A 16,155-nucleotide genomic window follows, 5' to 3' on the forward strand; every position below is an offset into this window, starting at 1 on the left:
CCGGTCCCCAGGTCACCTGAGCCAGTGGTGCCCTGCATTTGTTCCCAACCCATCTTCAATTTACAGGTAAATAATTACTCTGAACACCTTCAGCCCCCATTAAAAGAAAACACCTATCTGTAGGTTGACTCCCCAGTGACTCCCACCTCTACGCTTTACCAGAGGCCCAGCCTGGCTGCCACACTCTCTCCGGCCCCCAGCCTGCTCCTTGAAATGCAGGGAAAATGCAAGAAAACCAAATCTTTGGCCCAAAGAGCTAAAACCCAAGGGGCAGAGAGCAGGGGGTGTAGAATGACAAGCAAGCGCTAGGAGTGCTATTTGCAAAATCTAGCCGCCACATTAGTTCCACCTCCATCATTCCACTGCCAGCAAGAAACAAAAGGGGAACGAGGGCACTGGGACCACGGACAGAGCAGAGCTGGCGGGAGGGGGCGGCCTGAGGCCGGTGTGCCTGGCAGGGGGGATCCAAGAGACTGGCTTTTTGCCGACAGACCTTGAGCTCTGCTTGTTCCACAAAACTCCTTTTCTGAGCAGGGAAGCCGGGGACTGGGGAGAGTGGATTTGACAGATTAAATCAACCAAACACGTCAACCTGGGGTGAAAATGACTTCCCGTACTTGTCATTGGCTTAATAATCAGGGTGAGGGGCAGAGACACGGCCACAGGGCCAAACACACTTACAGTTTCCCTTTTAGGTTTCTTGCTGGCCAGTGAGGCAGGGTGCGACTTTGATTTTTTAAAGGGACACTGTCAAAATAAAAATCATACATTTTACAACTACTACCCTCCGTATGGCCCTGGAGCTGGATGGCTGGGGTCGGTCTGGTCTGCTGGCTTGTGGGAGTGCCGCCAGCCTGCGCTTCGCAACTTCACATGCACATGAATTGTGGGGACCTCGCCAAAATGCAGGTTTGGCCTCAAGGGCCTGGCTGGGAGCTGTGCTGCTGGGGGAGTCCACCCTCACCCAATGCCCACCACCAGTCTGGGTCACCTCGAGTAGCAGGTCCTGGGCAGGGGGGTGTGAGAGCGGTTGGGTGCTCCACACAAGTGGGCCTGGCTGGGCAAGGGGAAGGGACATGCGGGCCTCTTAAACTTATCACCAACTTCCAAGTCCTAATGGTGGGTGGGTAAAAAATCAGCCCCAAATCACCCCAACTCATTGGAGAAAATGCCTAGTTTGGGCTCTTCTGGTACGACGTGGAAATGGCTCCGACAGGTAACAGGGCGGACAATAACCACCCTCGGGAGAGGAAGGCACTGGCGGTCACCATCCAAGCCCCAGCCCGCCCTGCACTGTGGGCAGCATCACAGCTCCCAGGCCAAGAGGGGCAAACAGAACCTGGGAGAGTGACACGCAAGCGGCAATAAAACCCATCACCTGAGCAGCCACCCCTCTGTGAAATAGAGTCCTCCCTTCCCAGAGGGAATCACACCCAAATGCTATTCTCTCTCATAAAACTCATTGTTGGAGGAAGTGTGCAGTGTCTGTAACCAAATCCAATGTCAAACAAGTGGGGGGCCTACTCTGAGTCATAAACCCTGATGTCCACAGGGCCCAGCAGGCAAAACAGACAGTGTGGTTGCCCCAGGAGAAGGGGAGGTGATGGGGCTCACCCTGGGGGCAGCCTTGCCTTTGCTCCAGCATCAAGATGACACACTCAGATTTTGAAAGGTAAGTCATAAGTCTGAGTTTTAAGGGAAATTTCCAGAGTTTTAAACATTAGCCCAATTTTCAGAAACAGTATATGGGCCGAATACATAACACCCGCTGGCCCAGGGCAGGAGCCCATCTTCTGGGTGCGCCAATCCAGAGGGTGTGAGTCCTCTTTTCTTTTTAGGGAGTTGGCAGGACCTCTAGGAATCACTAGGTCCAAACACCCTCAGTTGAGAACCAAGAAAACAGACTCACAATTGACAACACTCGTGGACAGCAGGGACCTGGGAGCTTGAGACCCGGACCTGCCCGGCACCTGCTCCCTGGTCCTTCCTCCCCATCTGTCCACCTCGGCCTCTCCTCTCCACCCCCATCCCCACCTCTGTCTGTGTGTCTCTCTCTCTCTCCATGTCTCTTTCCACCTCTTTCTCCCTGTCTGACCATCTCGTAAATATCTCCCTTTCACTCTTATCCCTACTGTGTCTCTCTCTGCCTCCGTATCTATCTCCTGCCCTGTGTCTGTCCACATCTCTGCATTGTGTCTCTACTTCTCTGTCTCTGTCTCTGTCTCTCGCCTGTTTCTGCCCGTACATCTGTCTCACTGTCTGAGTCTCTGCCCACCTCTCTCCCGCCTGTTTCTGCCCGTAATCTGTCTCACTGTCTGAGTCTCTGCCCACCTCTCTCCAAAGCCAGAGCTCAACACCCCTCGCCTGCCTGCAGTAGGTCCACCTCATCGTTTCTCAGGAGCCAGGGCAGGGGCAGTTGCTGAGGGGCCCTGTGTACCCAGGCTGGAGAGGCAGGGAGAGAAGGCACAAAGGGCATGTTACAGCCACAAGGAGTGCCCCTGGCTGTCTGACTTGGTGGAGTGATGGTGACAAGCACTGTAGCTCCAGCTCCTGTGGGGCCACGCTGGGCAGACGAGGACAGAGGCCCAGAGAGCCAGAGGTGGAGGTGCTGGCCAGACAGCCTTGGTCCTGGCCAGGTATTGCTCCAAGGGCTGGGCCCAGGTGGCCTCCTTCCAGCCACCTGACCAAGTCAGCCCCGCTGGGAGCCAGACACTGTCCTAACAGGAAGGCAGGCCCTGGAAGTGTCTGGATGCCTAACAAGAAGGCAGGGCTTCCTCCAAACCCCTCTCCCTCCAGCCCTACGCCCCCCAATGCAGGACGGAAGAGGCACTTACAGAGTGCTCGTCATGGTCCACGCTCTGGGCCAGAACGGGGCTGAAGGAGACGGGGGACAGGGCTCCTGGCTTCTTCCTCACCGCCCGGATCTGCAAAAGGGCCCGGAAAGCTGTGCAGAAGGGAAGGGCTGATGTCAGGCAAAGAGCAGTCAGTTCCAGCACCACTGAGACCCGCCCAGCTGCGGGGACACTGACCACCACCCACACCACAGCAATCCCAGGACAGGCCACGTTTCCAATTCAGGCAGAACAGAGGAAGACAGAGGCCAGGACAACGCTGCCCCAGCTCAGTGGAGCTTTAGAGGCGGCAGGCAGGACGCAGCCAGTCTCTGACCTGCCACACCTGACTGTACCCTAGACAGTGAACATGGCTTCAAGTTACACCTGCCAAACAGCAAAAAGCACACAGCGAGCCCTGGACACTGCGAGTCTCTTCCTGGAAGTTACAGTGACCACAGGCAGGCAGACATGTGCATGTAGACATTTGTGATGGCGCAATGTCTACACAGGTGATGGAAGGAGAGGTGACTTGGGTGATGAACACACACTACAGTGCACAGATGATGTGTTGTGGAATTGTGCCTGAAACCTGTATAATTCTGTTAACTAGCGTCACCCCAATAAATACAATAAAAAGGAAAAAAAATGCTGTCCAGTTCTAACCTCACTGCCAACACCTGCCTGGAGTACCCTTCCCGGCCGTCCTGAATGTCCCGTTTTTCTGGAGGCAGACTTTTGAGACCTGAACCTTTCACATGCCCGCAGCATCGCCGTGGGTGTGAACTACCTGCATTAACCACCAGACTCCCATTCGCTGCGAACCAGGTGGGAGGCTGATGCCTGTCAGTCTCAGTGCCCGGCTGCCCTGGTGCGGGGTCCCCACTCACGCAGCCGGCAGATGGGGCAGTTGCTGGCCTGGTAGCGCAGCGTGTCGGCACAGGAGTTGCACAGGCACAGGTGGCGGCAGGGCAGGATCAGCGTGTCCCGCAGGTCTGACAGGCACACCACGCACTCATTGCTGTTGTCACTGTTCTCCTCGTCTGAAGGCTGCAGGGACAACGAAGGCTGAGGGTCAGTGGCTTTCTGAGAACCAAGAGCCGGAGGCCGGGGGCCAGCTAAGGGGCCGGGAAGGGGCCTTCCTGCTCCTGGCTGCCCCACCAGCCAGCCCCCACGGCCCCTGGGGGCAAAGGGAAGCCCACGAGAGTGGAGGAAGGTCGCTGCAGAGTAGGACGCCTCAGTAGTTGGCCCAGAGTCACGCTCCCTGGGCACCAGGAGCAGATCCAGTCCAAGCCCACCCCACAGCACAGAGGAGAATATGTAGCCCCGCCCAACACACTCCCCAAATCAAGAAACTCAGGTCTATTTCTATTCCCAAAACCAAAGAAAAAATGTGGAAGAGACACAACACTAGGAACACATCTTCCAGAAGGAACCCACTTATTTGGCTAAGACAAACAAACAAACAAATCAGACAAGTCTAACTTGTTTGACATATTTTCATCCAGTAATGGCAGCTTCTGGAAAACAAAATCTGGATCAAGAGGCAGCAACATTTTAAAACAGGGATCGGCAAGCTACGGCCTGCTGTTTCTGTAAATAAAGTTTTATTGAAATACGGCCTCGCCCGGCTGTTTCCATAGCACCTGGCTGCTTCAGTGCTCTAATGGCAGTGTGAATATCCAATGGACACATGCAGGCCAGTCACATTGAAAGTATTTACTATCTGGCCCTTCACTGAAAGTCAGTGACCTCTGGTGTAAAACATGGGAGTCAAGCAGAGAGCGCTCATCTGAGGCCCGGGCCTGGCCAAGCTGCCCTGTCCTGCTTCTGGCCAGTTCCTGCTGGTGTGTGAGACTTCCGGAGATTTTTAAAAGGCGGCAGTTCCATTCGTGCCTTTAAAAAAGGTGACAAAGGCACTGGCTGAGTCTCTGCTAACTTCCTGGCTGTGCCAGACACACTCTGCCAGCCACCACGCCTCTGTCACAGCTATCCAATGGAGCACCCTCTCCCCACATACCACAGGGGCTCGAGTCGGGGGAGGAGCCAGCCGGCAGGGCAGCGAGGCTCACATAATGGTTTTGAGAACAGAAAGGCCAAGGCAGCACTGGCTAAGCCCAATCGGGCAAGAGGGGACCCCACCAGCCAGCAGCCCAACGATGGTAACAAGCCACTGAATTTGCTGGAAAAAGGACAATGTAACTGAACTGTTAACTCCTTTTAAAAAGTTAAGAAAAAATGATGGAACCTGGGGTCCCAGGGCCTCCAGGGGAAGGAGTGGAAGGGAACTGGCTCATCTACATCGACCTGCGGGGTCCTTCCTGGCCGGGGCTGGGGGCCCCAGGCAAGTCATTCTCATGAGCCTGCTTCCCTGCAAGAGGAAGGGAAAGTGGGGAGTGAGGCCAGCCTGGAGTCACGGTGCGTGCTCACCACAGCACATACCTTCGTCTCCTGGTTGTTCTTGTTCTCAATGCCATAGATCTCCTGCAGCAGGTAGCTGACCCGGTCTACCTGGAGAGCAAAGAGGCATCTGGGCACTTGCCAGCCCCCACTCAAGGGCTCCTCAGCACCACCTCCCAGACACCAGGTTTGGGTCCTGGAAGCAGGCACAGTTGGGAATTCTTGTCCAGTCCCAACCCCAGAGAGTGGGTCCAATGCCAGGAGAGGGGCAGGGAGAAACTGCTATCTGCCCAGCCCAACTAGTAGCACGGGAGTAGGGCTGGGGCCCAGGTGGTCCTGTCCACCAGAGAGGGCTTGTAGCCAAGCTTCACACAGGCCCAGCAACCATACCCTCTGCACACTTACTGTCCTCAACCTGGAGAGAAGGCACTATGGACTCACCCATCACCAGCCCCACAAGCATGACCAGGTTCAGGCCTCACCCTGGCCACGTTTAAAAGTGGTCTGAGCTTCTGCGTTTCCCATATTTCCATGGACACAAACATGCCTCCTGAGAGCCATAGTCCTCTCCCAAGACAAGTGCCCTGACCATCCCTAGGATCCCCAGCCCTTCTGCAACCGTCAAGTCTGGATCTGCCAGAGTTCCCCTTACCCCTCTTTTAAAAAACGAACCAACACCATTCCTGGGTGGCTTATACACCTGAGCAGCTACATACAAGGATAACCTAACCATGGACTGGAAACAGGCCCCACCATGGCCATTGTTAAAATCAGTCTCAACATTAAAAGGCACAGTCCAGGGGACCCCATTCTCTCAATGTTCACCGTGTGGAGGACACCAGAATATTTCATCCTGGTTTAGGACCATGGATTACTGACTGAAAAGCTGCAATTCTCTACAGCTCCCACTTGTTCCAAAATACTCCATCTTTCCTCTCAAATATTAAGTAAATCCATTTTTGCCCGATACTGAGGTATTTTCCATAATTTGTGAGGAGGAGGAAGAGGGGAGGCTTCGGTCTGAGTTTCCTGTTTCCTTCCTCTGTCCGTTCGTTCATTCAGCAAACAGTTACTGAAAGCTTATGATGTTCATGCTGGACAAGACTCAGGGCTACCCCAGTCAATGCTGCTGTGCATGGTAGGTATGCAGTACACACGCACCCGATGACCCCGACCCTGACTTCCCAGAGCCCACAGCGATGACAGACCAGTCAACAGGCCTGTCACCAGCTACCTACAGCCACCTTGGTGGGCAGGGAAATAATCCACGGAGTCTACACATATGTCTTTTGAATCAAAAGGGCTCATGACATTTCCTCTGACAGACTTACAATTTGCTTCTGCTTCAACGGCTTCACGGAGAAACTGCCATCCACATGCTGCAGGGAGGAAAACACAGGTTAACTCGGCACTGCTCAGCCAGCTGAAGACCCTTCCTTGGTCAGTCCACATCCATGGCTGGAGAGAGGAGGGGCCGTGTGAAACCTAAAGACCCAAATGCGGCCTCTGACCCGGCCTCGACACTACCCTGACAACCTTCTAAAGATACCACCTCCTGGGTCCCTCCCTGACCTGTAAAGCCAAACCCTCCCTGCGCAGCTCTCAAGCACACTCAAGGTTACAGCCACCAGCCAAGTTCTGATGATGGACAAGAAGCAGCACCTAGACGGCAAGAACTAGACCCCAGTCCTGGCCCTCAAAGGGCTTGACCTAGTCAGAGACACAGCCCAGAACATGCACGTGCTGGGGCAAGTGGTCCTGCCCACCGTGGAAGGCCTGAAGCCAAGCATCATGCGGGAAAACCCAAAGGTCTAAACACTGTGAGAACAAACTAGAGCAAACGTGTTCAGTGGTAACTGGGAGACATACTACTCAGAGTCGACAAGATTAATTAAGGTACGAGATCAGATCTTACACCACCACCAATTATCCTTCTGAGTCAACTGAGACTAGCACGTGCATTTTCTGGGAAAGCTGGTGGGTTCCTACAGAAGTTTCTTGTATGTTGGACTCCAAAAATAATGCAGTTTCTCACTGAGCTCTAAACTGGAAGCACAGAATGAAATATTTGCCAGCGATGGCCCATCCGCTTCAGCCAGAGAAGCAGATGGGTAAATAGTTCCTGTCGCTTCCAGCCAGGCTTAGGGAGCACAGCTGGCACCCAGAACTGGAGAGACAGAGGGCCAATCTCTGCTCGGGCACTTGGCATTGCCACCGCCTCAGAAGGCCAGCGAGAGCACTGGGCAAAGGGGCCAGAAAGGTCTCAGGCCTGGCTATATTGACCTCTGGGCATCTGGAATGACCCGGATCACAGGAATGGCCAGGCTCTGCACGGAGGATCTCAGGGCTGCAGACACACAACCGGCTGAAGAAGCTGGGGGTCAGCAGGATGCCCAGGAGTGGTGGGAATTCCAAAACAAGTAGACTGAGCCTGGTTTCCTCGTGGGGTCCTTAATGCTCATCCCCATAGGCCACAGACTGGTGTCAAAAACACTATACAGAGCGCCAACCAATGTCAGAGAGCACTGGGGGTAGGGTGTCAGGCGCGGCATTTTCAAACACAGGACATACCCCACTACCTCTGTTAAAGGTCTCAGTGAACAGGGACCCTGTCCCAACACAGCGGGAGAATCGTTTGCTGCGTGGATGACACGGAACTGCCTAGCCCCAGGACCAGTAGTGACAGGCCAGCGGGACTATCTCTGGACCCAGCAATGTCCTAATGTGGACACAGTGGTGAGGCAGACCATCCTTGCCACTAACTGCGCCCGCAAACACAGCCACAACACATGAACACCGGGGCAGCCTGGGGACTGGGGTCTTTGTGGAAAGAAGGGGCAAACACCAAAGTTCAAAAATATCTAATGCAGACTAAAGGCACTACTAAATGAATCCTCTCACATAAATGGCCCCTTTACATGTGGGGTATCCCCTCTTTTCCCTCCACCACCCACAGAGGTCTAGGACCATACTATGCAGGTGGCACCCTCGCCCACCCCACCAGCATTCACTGAGCACCTACTGCATACTGAAGCCAACAAACTAGGGGCCATTCTACCCTCCTGGACATCAGATGAGTGAGTACAATGAATGACTGCCCAAAGTTAGGCAGGCCCTAGTGGAGAGGGAGGCCTGCCCAGCCCCGAGGGACCAGGGGATGCAGCCTTCTGGAGGCGAGGCAGGACCACTTGTGAATGTTCAGGGTCCATGTTGAGAGGTTCCGATGACACTCAGGATCCTGGGTCTGGTGGGAAAGGCCTCGGCCTTAGGAGCTGGTGGCTTGGACAATCCCCTCAAATCCCAGAGGGAAACTGGTCTGACCAGAGCCCTCCAAGTAGGCATCCCGTTCCGGGTACTGGCAAGTTATAGGGACTTGTAGCGGACTGGCTTCCCAGAACATGCCTCACCACACAGCACAGGCCTGATGGTGACGCTCGACTTCAAGGCCCAGCCTCCTGAGATGCATCATCTCCCCGGGAGCCTGGATCGACTAGGGAACCTTCCATCCGCCCTGGGCCTCAGGCACTAAGCCCACATGGCCTGGCATAACCCCCAAGTTCAGACTTCTGGTCTCAAAACACCACCTCTTTGCCCACAGCTCCCAGGTCAAGGGGCAGGATGGCACTTACCTTTTCAAAGGCAGCCAACAGCACGTGGGCGTGGCCAGTCACCTCCACAACTGCCCAGGAGAGAAGAGAGAGAAGAAAGCACTCAGAGAGCTGACATGCCCCACCCCATCTTCCTTCTCCTTCCTCACAGCAGTGCTTTCCCGCTCTCAGCCTAGAACCTTCCTCTGCCTGGGGTCCCGACCTCCCTCTGGCTCACATCTCTCCCCTCCTCTAAAGTGACCACGCTTAACACCTGTTGTCTCACTCTGAACAAAAGGGACATTTCAGGCAGGGCTGAGGAGCCCTGGCAGAGCTCCAGCATTCACACCCCAGGCTGGGGGCCTGAAGCCCACAGCAGGGGGAGGGAGACTGGGCAGGACTGGCTGGGTCAGTTAGGAACCCAGCATGGCCTGAGGAGGGCCTGTCTAGATCTCTGCTGCTCTCTGCTTACGGTCTCCATCATTCCACTGCAGGGCGGACACCAGAATCAGAGGCTGTCTAGCTGATGTTACTGCCATGAGAGCGAGGCATTGGCGTAGGGCCTTGCCACTGCGGGTGGGGACCGGCTGGCCAGGAATTCCTGAGCTGGAGTGAGGCCCCACAGCCCCAGGTAGGAGAAGTACCAAGGGGGCCCCAGAGCGGAGATGGAAAGCTGGTTCTAAACGTGCTAAGAAGGCTTCCCCATCCTTCATCACTTCTGGATACATTCCTCCCTGCTGACAACGGGGAGGGCCTCAGGAAATGGTTCTTCTCACAAGGTCCACTAGCTGGAAGGGAGTAGGAAAGGAAAAAGGCTTCTCACCGTCTCCTTCGTCCACCACGGCCTGGATGACCACTGGAAACACTCCCCGGTCCAGGTCAAAGTTCAGCTGAGGAGAAAAGGCGGTGAGATGGGTCAGACTGCACTGGAGAAGGTGCAGGGAGAGTGGCATCACAGCAGAGCTTGTGAGGACAGACAGCAGCGAGGACAGAGTCCTGGCTGTGCGCGCTCGCGTGTGTGTTAAAACAGATAAAAGTGTTTAAAATGGCAAGTTTGTATTCAATTCTATGGCATTAAGTACATTCATAAGGTCTTGTAACCATCACCACCATCCATTTCCAGAACGTTTTATCATCCCAAACAGGAACTCTTGTCCCCATTAAGCTACTACTCCCATCGCCCCTGCCACACACACACACACACACACTCTCTCTCTCTCTCTCTCTCTCTCTACTCTGTAAGAACTTGCCTGTTCTGGACATTTCATAGAAACGGAATCATTCGCTATCTGTCTTTTGTGTCTGGCTTCTTCACTCAGCATGCTTTCTAGGTTCACCCCTGCGACGGCACATCAGCTCTTCCTTCCTTCTCAAGGCTGAGTAATATTCTGCTGCGTGGCTAAACTGGTCACCTCTAACGGACATCTGGGTTGTTCCCCCTCTGGCTGCCATGGCCAGTGCTGAGATGAACAATGCAGATAAGCAGCTGTTTGAGCCATTCTCAGTTCACCTGGGCACACCAGGCATGGAAGGGCTGGGTCACATGGGACTGTGTTCAACCTTAAGAAAGGTGCCTGGTGAGGCCCCAACCCAAGATGGAAGGAAAGCAAAGGGACCACGTGGCTGGTCTGAACTCGAGGAGAACCCTCCCGTCACTTCTCCTTCTCCAGCTTCACTCCCTGCGGTCCCAGCTGCTCTCAGGCTGACGGCCAAGCTCCTCCTGACATGTCCACGTGGGCGTGGCCTCCAGATCCACTGGCCAGTGGGGGCTGTGGGGCAGGTCACACCAAGCCCACAGGAGAGAGACAGCTACTGAGGGCACCCACAGCAGGGGCTGCACAGGAGAGGCCTGGAAGGTGCCCGTGGGTCCCTGGCCATCAGTGGGAGGCAGGACTGGGAAAGGAGCCAGATGCTGGGACAGGGTCAGACCCAGAACTGCCAGGTTGGAGCATAGCTCCCTAACCCAGCCTGTTTATCCATCTAAAAGAGGGATAAAAGCTGCGTCTAATGCAGTGGTTCTCAACCTGTGGGTAGAGACCCCTTCGGGGGTCGAACGACCCTTTCACAGGGGTCGCCTAAGACCATCGGAAAACACATATATAATCATATTGTTTTTGTGATCACTATGCTTTAATTATGTTCAATTTGTAACAATGAAAATACATCCTGCATATCAGATATTTACATTATGATTCATAACAGTAGCAAAATTACAGTTATGAAGTAGCAACGAAAATAATTTTATGGTTGGGGGTCACCACAAAATGAGGAACTGTATTAAAGGGTCGCAGCATTAAGAAGGTTGAGAACCACTGCACTATAACCTCTGAGCCTCAGTTTCTTCGTCTGTAAAGTGGGAGGGGGTAGAGTAACAGTGTCTATCTGTGCCCAGTGCCTGAAACACCTGACTGATAGGAGGAGCTCAACAAATAGTCACCTGGAAGGTGACCTGGAGTGAATACAGACTTAGACCAAGATTTTCTTGAACATTGTAAACTTAATTCATTTTAATCTCTGCATGCCCCGTGACCCTAGCACAGGACCGGCACAGGACTGGTGCGGGAGAGCACTTGCTGGGAGAGTTGGAAGCAGCCATGGATGGGCAAGTGGGCACAAAGATGTGTGCACGGGTGGGTGGATGGACAGGCATGTAGCTGGATCAATGATGGATGGAGAAGTCGGACATCTGGGTGTATAAATGTGTGCTAAGTGGGGGGAGTGGAGGGATGGTGGGTGGGTGGGGTGAGGGTAGAAGAAATAAATACGGGACACGCCCTCATTGTGATCTGTCTGCTGGAGGGCTTCAAGATGGAGTGAACCCAGAAAGCACGTATCAGCAGGCCAAGGCCCACGTGAGGCAGCAGCTCTGCCTTTACGAGTGTGTTCTCCAGGCTAACCCACACGGGGATGGTGTGGCCAGGACACAGGTGACCTGCACCACTGTGTGCAGTAATGACATGTGGAGGCGGCTTCGACTTTATCACTCCGAGCAGGAGGGAGGCCTGGACTAGGGCCTCACACCTTAGAACAGCACCTGGTGGGGGCAGGCGATTCGTCCGTACCTTGGAATTCTGTGTGGCCATTAAAAATGGAACGGCTCTTTATGTCTTGAGTGGAATAAACTCTGATATATCATTAAGAGGGGGGGAAAAATCAAGGTTCAGCTAGTGTGTGTACAGTGCTTTCGTTTTCTGGTTTTTAAGGGGTGGCAGGGAGAAGACACGTAGATATTTGCTTCTCCAAGATGAGCGCCCCCCCCACCCCCCGCCGCCAGGAGACTGGTGACTGGTCCTCCCAGGAAGGGCGCCGGGCCTGGGGAATGGCCAGCACTTCACCGGATCCCCTTGTGGACTTTCTCAGTCATGACCCAGGCAGATAAGTTGTCTTGTCAAGCACAGACTGAGCAGCGTGGAGTGCGTAGCAGAGCTCCTTGGAGGAGGAGCAACCTTGGTCCCCAACATGATGAACTGTATTAAAGGGTCGCGGCATTAGGAAGGCTGAGAACCACTGGTCTAATGCAAAGGCTCTGAGCATGGTGCCTGGGAGAGCACACAGTGAGCACCAGCCACTCGAAGCTGCGTGTGTTCGACAGCAGGAGCCAAGGCAGGCAGGCGGAAAGACACAGGGCTTGGACCCCAGGAACAAAGGACTTCGTGGGGACGTGTGCAGGATAGCTACATGTGGGGAGGTGTCCGGGCCCACCCAGGCCTCATGCTCCCACAGCTCCAGGGTGGAAGGGCTGCACCAAGGAAACTGGGACTTATGGGAGGAGGGACCACCTGTCTGCCCTGCTCTCTTGCTCTGAGATGATTCTTGGGAGAGGGGATCACCCAAGACAGGAGTCACATGTCTGGGGGACAGGGTCCCTCTGCAAGCTTGTTCCTGCCCTCCCATCCTGAGTCAGGACACAGGAACAATCTTGCCAACGACCATCCCAGTTACTCTGGTGACGATGACACTGAGTGTGATACACAGGTGCTGCCCTCTCAAGGGCTGTAATTAAGCCCAGAAGGAGGTTGTTCAGGTGACAGAGCCAGATCGGGAGCAAAGCTTTGTGCAATTCGTCCCATGTACTTCCGGCCAGCTTTGGGAATATAATCCTTGGCGCTGATGTCGGTGCCTTAGAGCAACCACCAAGTGATTTGCATTATCTTTCTCCCCTGCACAATAAGCCAAGTGCTGCCTCAGTACAGCTGAGTCTTGTTTTGCTGTTGAACTAATAGCGGTGGTCTGGAGAGATGTGTGCGGTGGCTACACCACCAGCAGGCAGGGACTCTGGACCCTTTCTTCTCCTGTCTCTATGGCAGATAGGGCTCACGATGGACAGTCCAAGCCAAGTGAGCACTGTGTATGAACCCCTGAGAGAGCCTGAGCTAAGTGAGCACTGTGTACAAACCCCTGAGGGACAGCCTGAGCTAAGTGAGCACTGTGTACAAACCCCTGAAGGAGAGTCTGAGCTAAGTGAGCACTGTGTACAAACCCCAGAGGGAGAGTCTGAGCTAAGTGAGCACTGTGTACAAACCCCAGAGGGAGAGTCTGAGCTAAGTGAGCACTGTGTACAAACCCCAGAGGGAGAGTCTGAGCTAAGTGAGCACTGTGTACAAACCCCAGAGGGAGAGTCTGAGCTAAGTGAGCACTGTGTACAAACCCCAGAGGGAGAGTCTGAGCTAAGTGAGCACTGTGTACAAACCCCAGAGGGAGAGTCTGAGCTAAGTGAGCACTGTGTACAAACCCCAGAGGGAGAGTCTGAGCTAAGTGAGCACTGTGTACAAACCCCAGAGGGAGAGTCTGAGCTAAGTGAGCACTGTGTACAAACCCCAGAGGGAGAGTCTGAGCTAAGTGAGCACTGTGTACAAACCCCAGAGGGAGAGTCTGAGCTAAGTGAGCACTGTGTACAAACCCCAGAGGGAGAGTCTGAGCTAAGTGAGCACTGTGTACAAACCCCAGAGGGAGAGTCTGAGCTAAGTGAGCACTGTGTACAAACCCCAGAGGGAGAGTCTGAGCTAAGTGAGCACTGTGTACAAACCCCAGAGGGAGAGTCTGAGCTAAGTGAGCACTGTGTACAAACCCCAGAGGGAGAGTCTGAGCTAAGTGAGCACTGTGTACAAACCCCAGAGGGAGAGTCTGAGCTAAGTGAGCACTGTGTACAAACCCCAGAGGGAGAGTCTGAGCTAAGTGAGCACTGTGTACAAACCCCAGAGGGAGAGTCTGAGCTAAGTGAGCACTGTGTACAAACCCCAGAGGGAGAGTCTGAGCTAAGTGAGCACTGTGTACAAACCCCAGAGGGAGAGTCTGAGCTAAGTGAGCACTGTGTACAAACCCCAGAGGGAGAGTCTGAGCTAAGTGAGCACTGTGTACAAACCCCAGAGGGAGAGTCTGAGCTAAGTGAGCACTGTGTACAAACCCCAGAGGGAGAGTCTGAGCTAAGTGAGCACTGTGTACAAACCCCAGAGGGAGAGTCTGAGCTAAGTGAGCACTGTGTACAAACCCCAGAGGGAGAGTCTGAGCTAAGTGAGCACTGTGTACAAACCCCAGAGGGAACAAACCCCTGAGGGAGAACCTGAGCTAAGTGAGCACTGTGTACAAACCCCTGAGGGACAGCCTGAGCTAAGTGAGCACTGTGTACAAACCCCTGAGTGACAGCCTGCGTTAAGTGAGCACTGTGTACAAACCCCGGGTGGACACCCTACACATAGGATGTTCCTACATCCAGGTGCCAGATGGGAAACCCACACTTGCAGAGGTAGCACAATCTTGCCCAGTGCTTCATGAGAGCCAGGGTCACCTCCAGGCCTGCCCACCTGTGTCCTCAGTTCCTGAGATAGGACCCAGGACACCCTTGGTATTTCCATCCTTGAGACTCTGCTCTTATCCAGCCTGCCCCAGATCTGTCTAAATCCCACAAAAAAGGTGCAGACAGCTTCTATTGACCTGTCTAGCTTTTCAGATGGCAGCACCCCAATTTTCCTTGGGGAATTTTGGAAACGACCTTTCTCCCACCCTAGGATTGTGCTTGGCCAGAGGATGGCACAAGCCTGCCTCAAGTGGGGTCCATCCAAGCATTCTGGGGCCCAGGCTGCTGATCTAGAGCACAGCCTGAGATAAAGGCCAGCTCATGCAGGGCAAACCCCACCCTGATGACATGGGCCCTAGAGCAAACCACAAACCATCCAGCTTTTCAGAATCTAAGCCAATAATTCCTGGTTTTCTTTTCTTAAGCTAGACTTAGGTGTGTTTCTGTCTGTTACAACCAAAAAAGTTCTGACATAGACAGATGTCTGTTGCAGCAGCCCTCCCAGTGCCTCTGCTAACATTCAGCTTGGCGATCACATGCTGTCAACAGAGCCTACAGCAGCACCCTACATGTGGCCTTTGGTCAACTAATTCAGGAAATTCCAGCAGAAACCTACACTGGTCAGCCCAGTGCTGGGCCCGGGGAACAGAGATGGAGACAAGGGGGATACTGTGACCCCAGATCTCCCTGGGCACCTGGAGTGCCTTGAAAGAATAAGCCTCCACACACACAGGGAGGGGCCCAAGAAGTGTGGGGACCCGGGGAGCGAGAACCATCCCCCCCCCCAAGTTCCTGCTCCACACAGTCACACACCAGAGCTAAGCATGCTGGAAAAGGAGAGAGGCTTCCACCCACCACAGAGAAGCTGAGGGAGATGTTTATTTTTACTGCAAGGAGAGCAGCTTTCTTAGGGAAAAGCAACCCCCTAAATCAGGAGGAAGAACCAGGCAGCTGATGCCAGCATGAGTCACTGACAGGCTTCCTGGCTCACTCTTTGTTCTTTCCCTACATGGCCCTGGCGGGGGCCTGGCACTCTGGCACCCTCGGGCTCTTCAAGCACAGAGAGCCTCCCCACCAGACAGGGTCTTTGCAAACCCCAGGTCAGATAGACCCAGGAAAAAGGCAAAGAGCAGAAGAAGAAAGGGACGTGGCTTTGACTAAAATAAATGGAAACCCCCAAGGGGGATAGTAGGGAAACCAGCAGAGAAGCCACTCCAGCTTTGAGGTGGTCTGTGAGTTCTGACCTGGAAACATGTCACAATATCTACACTAATAAAAGAGAAACATGGTAATTGGCGTACGACCGCTACCCTTTTCATTGGCTAATCAGTGAGTATATGCAAATTAACTGTCAGCCAAGATGGCGGCCGGCAGCCAGGCACTGAAGCAAACAGGGAGGCTTGCTTGCTTCAGTGACTGCGGACTCCAACGTTCCCCACCTAACTTGCCAGCCTCTCAGTTGCAACTCTAAGCAACTATATACTATGTTGCAAATAAGAAGCTAAACAAAACCCCAGAAAAGGGCTTCCATTCAGCCGGGCTC

The 16,155-nt window shown here is 54.0% G+C and overlaps 1 protein-coding gene across 1 annotated transcript in view; it reads right to left on the reverse strand.

The window, feature by feature from the left end:
* MGRN1 (mahogunin ring finger 1, E3 ubiquitin protein ligase) overlaps positions 1 to 16,155 on the reverse strand; it is a 35,284-nt gene that overhangs the window by 9,005 nt on the left and 10,124 nt on the right. Inside the window, exons 6-12 of the mRNA XM_014545112.1 lie at positions 9,642 to 9,708; positions 8,861 to 8,910; positions 6,563 to 6,610; positions 5,274 to 5,342; positions 3,722 to 3,881; positions 2,835 to 2,944; positions 682 to 747 (exon numbers count right to left, since the gene is read on the reverse strand). Coding sequence (XP_014400598.1) covers positions 682 to 747; positions 2,835 to 2,944; positions 3,722 to 3,881; positions 5,274 to 5,342; positions 6,563 to 6,610; positions 8,861 to 8,910; positions 9,642 to 9,708 — 570 coding nt within the window. The remainder of the gene's footprint in view (positions 1 to 681; positions 748 to 2,834; positions 2,945 to 3,721; positions 3,882 to 5,273; positions 5,343 to 6,562; positions 6,611 to 8,860; positions 8,911 to 9,641; positions 9,709 to 16,155) is intronic.

This window comes from Myotis brandtii, unplaced genomic scaffold, assembly GCF_000412655.1.
Source record: "Myotis brandtii unplaced genomic scaffold, ASM41265v1 scaffold397, whole genome shotgun sequence".
Taxonomy (NCBI): domain Eukaryota; kingdom Metazoa; phylum Chordata; class Mammalia; order Chiroptera; family Vespertilionidae; genus Myotis; species Myotis brandtii.